Source organism: Crocodylus porosus, unplaced genomic scaffold (genome assembly GCF_001723895.1).
Source record: "Crocodylus porosus isolate Cpor-Errol unplaced genomic scaffold, CroPor_comp1, whole genome shotgun sequence".
Taxonomy (NCBI): Eukaryota; Metazoa; Chordata; order Crocodylia; family Crocodylidae; genus Crocodylus; species Crocodylus porosus.
The window spans coordinates 3,671,267-3,673,928 of record NW_017728921.1 but is presented as its reverse complement, the minus strand read 5'-3'; the positions used below and the strand labels follow the sequence as shown (position 1 = coordinate 3,673,928).

Here is a 2,662-nt window from a genome sequence, read left to right as displayed (position 1 = left end):
GGTTCAAGGACCTACATTGAACACCTTCAAGAGCAAATTGGATGCTTATCTTGCTGGGATCCTATGACCCCAGCTGACTTCCTGCCTTTTGGGCAGGGGGCTGGACTCGATGATCTTCCGAGGTTCCTTCCAGCCCTAATGTCTATGAAATCTATGAAACATGGACCAAAGTTATCCAAATAAGAAACTAATTGCACTTAAGAGTTTAAGGTTAAAAATCCAGACAGATATTTGCATTTATTTTTAAATAATTTCTTACCATTTTACATGAATCCAGTATAGATTTTTTTTCACATCAATCTCATGAGTTCTTTCATATTGTGCAGATGTCCTATAGCTGTATTGGTAAGTGTATTAATTCTACATGACACAAATGTCCGATTTCAGACATTTAACTTCCAACAGAATTGAAGAGCTCACTTGTGGCGGGATGGTGGAACAGGTGCAAGAAGCCTTTGGAGAGACCATGACTTCAGTGGTTTCATTGTGTGCTCGCTATCCCATTGCCTGTGCAAATAGCATTGGCCTCTTGTGCACTATACCGTATACAAGGTAAGAATGGCTTTTCCTCAAGCAAGACAAAATGAAATGCTGATACAGTTATGCTGTCTAGTAAACTGTTGTGTAGAGGGCACTCTTTTTTTTCTGGTTCCCTCACAGGCTGAGTTCAGTAAGTGGTATTTAACCATTGTTAGCATAAAGTGAACTCTGTAAGCTATGGACTTCATCATGTCTTGGTAATGCTTTATATAGCACTTATTCTTCTCTGGGGCTTGGGGTAATGAATATGATGGTCCAGGGGTAATGCTGATGTATATCTGCAAATATTCCTCTGCTTTTCCTTCAAGGGGACAATATGTAAAGCAGGAAAAACAGAATTATCCAATACTGTAACAGAAGAAACATGTACATTGCTGAGTATCAGCAAATGTATGTTATACCTGTGTGTCTAGCAAAAGACTGAGAAGTTATTGAAGTACAATCTTAATGCTTCTCTTTTTCTTCTGAGCAGGAGTGAAGAGAAGTGTTTGGTTCGCAGCGGCCTGGTACAGCTTATGGATCGGCTTTGTAGTCTGAGCAGCCAGACAGAATCCAGCTCGAATGAAAAGCAGACTAAGAAACAGAAGGTGGCCACTATGGCTTGGGCTGCCTTCCAGGTTTTAGCCAATCGCTGTGTTGAATGGGAAAAAGAAGAGGGTAGGAACAGTGTTAACAGCTTAACTTGTACATATTTTAAATTGAGAAGCACCAGTAAATGTCTCTTAAAATATTGCATTGACTAGGCACTGGCATTTAGCAGTAGCACTGTTATACATAAACACTGAATTGGGGTTCAAAAACAGGGGGGGCGGTGAGGTTTCTAAATGAATCAAAGGAAGTTTTTCATTCCAGAATTTTTCAAGAGGATAGAAACGGTTCATATTCTTCCTTGGCATTACTGCATGGGAAGGATTTTGTCCTTTGTGGGTGTCTCTTTTTTTTTTTTTTTTTTTGATCTTACAGCTCTGAACTTTAAACAGCAATATTGACTCTTTTATTTCTTTACTTCTAAAGTAATCTGAAATTTCTTGTAGCTGGACTTACCAGAGATTGGGTTTACTTTTTATGTGACATAAGTAAAATTACTTGTGGGGAAATGACCAAAATTACAAATGTACTTTAACCTATCTGCATATAGAGTGTAGTCAAATGCACTTCACTGGCATAAGCATGTATAAGTATTTGTCCATTTGCTACTTGCCACTGCTTTTTACTTGAGGTTGGGTTTCATTTAACTCATAGACAAAAACAAATATTGTAGAATTTATAAGCAAATGCTGTACTGTAAATTTATCATTCTAATCTCTTCCATTATGTGTAATGTTTATCCCCATTCTTTTCTACCATTGTGATTTCTTATCATTTTTGCAGGTGGTTCAACAGAGGCTGTTCATTCTGGTCTGGCTCGTCAGGTCTCCAGCCTTCTTACCAATCACCTGGCTCGAGCTACAGAGTGCTGTGGTAACCAAGCTGCTGGAAATGATGCACTTCAAGATGTGCTTAGCCTTCTTAATGACCTGTCAAGGTAGGGGAAGACAGATAGGTTTTTTTTTAATGCCTGAATTACTCTTCATTGTGGTGAAAATCGTTTCATTTTCTCTAATGGAAATAGCAAATATAACAGCATTTCTTTAAATACCATCTAAAGCTAACAGTATAAACTTGTGTTAAATCTTGGTACATAATCCCTTCATAACAACAGGTGATGGTATGTAGACTTAGTTATGCACTCTTTAGCTAGAATCCACACTCTGGCCAAATCAATGGGTTTTTCTCATAACTTTCATGTGTTTATTGTTGTCACTAGTCTGCACGCTTTTAAATGTTTGTTCAGCAGTCAAACTGCTAACTTAATGCCATGCTGAACCTGACCCTGCTGATTCACATGTGCAGTTTTTATTGACTTTAATAGGAGCAACTGGAACAGCCACAGGATTGGAATGTCTGCAGCCTCAGATACTACTGTTGGTATTTGACTATGTATGGGGGTTAGTTTTTGATTAGTGAAATATGATGCAAAGTTGTAACAGTTCAGCAATTATAGTTTCATAGTTGGTTGGGTCAGAAGGGACCTGAGCAGATCATCAAGTCTGACCCCCTGCCATGGCAGGAAAGAGTACTG

General features: G+C 38.6%; 1 protein-coding gene across 7 annotated transcripts in view; it reads left to right on the top strand.

Annotated features, from left to right (window-relative positions):
• The window catches only part of HECTD4 (HECT domain E3 ubiquitin protein ligase 4), an 80,785-nt gene that overhangs the window by 39,877 nt on the left and 38,246 nt on the right, over positions 1–2,662 (top strand). For 4 of the 7 annotated variants that reach the window (XM_019538806.1, XM_019538803.1, XM_019538805.1 and 1 more), the window contains exons 32-34: positions 388–552; positions 1,013–1,197; positions 1,912–2,065. In XM_019538806.1, coding sequence (XP_019394351.1) covers positions 388–552; positions 1,013–1,197; positions 1,912–2,065 — 504 coding nt within the window. The remainder of the gene's footprint in view (positions 1–387; positions 553–1,012; positions 1,198–1,911; positions 2,066–2,662) is intronic. The other 3 variants (XM_019538807.1, XM_019538808.1, XM_019538804.1) reach the window with 1 other exon arrangement.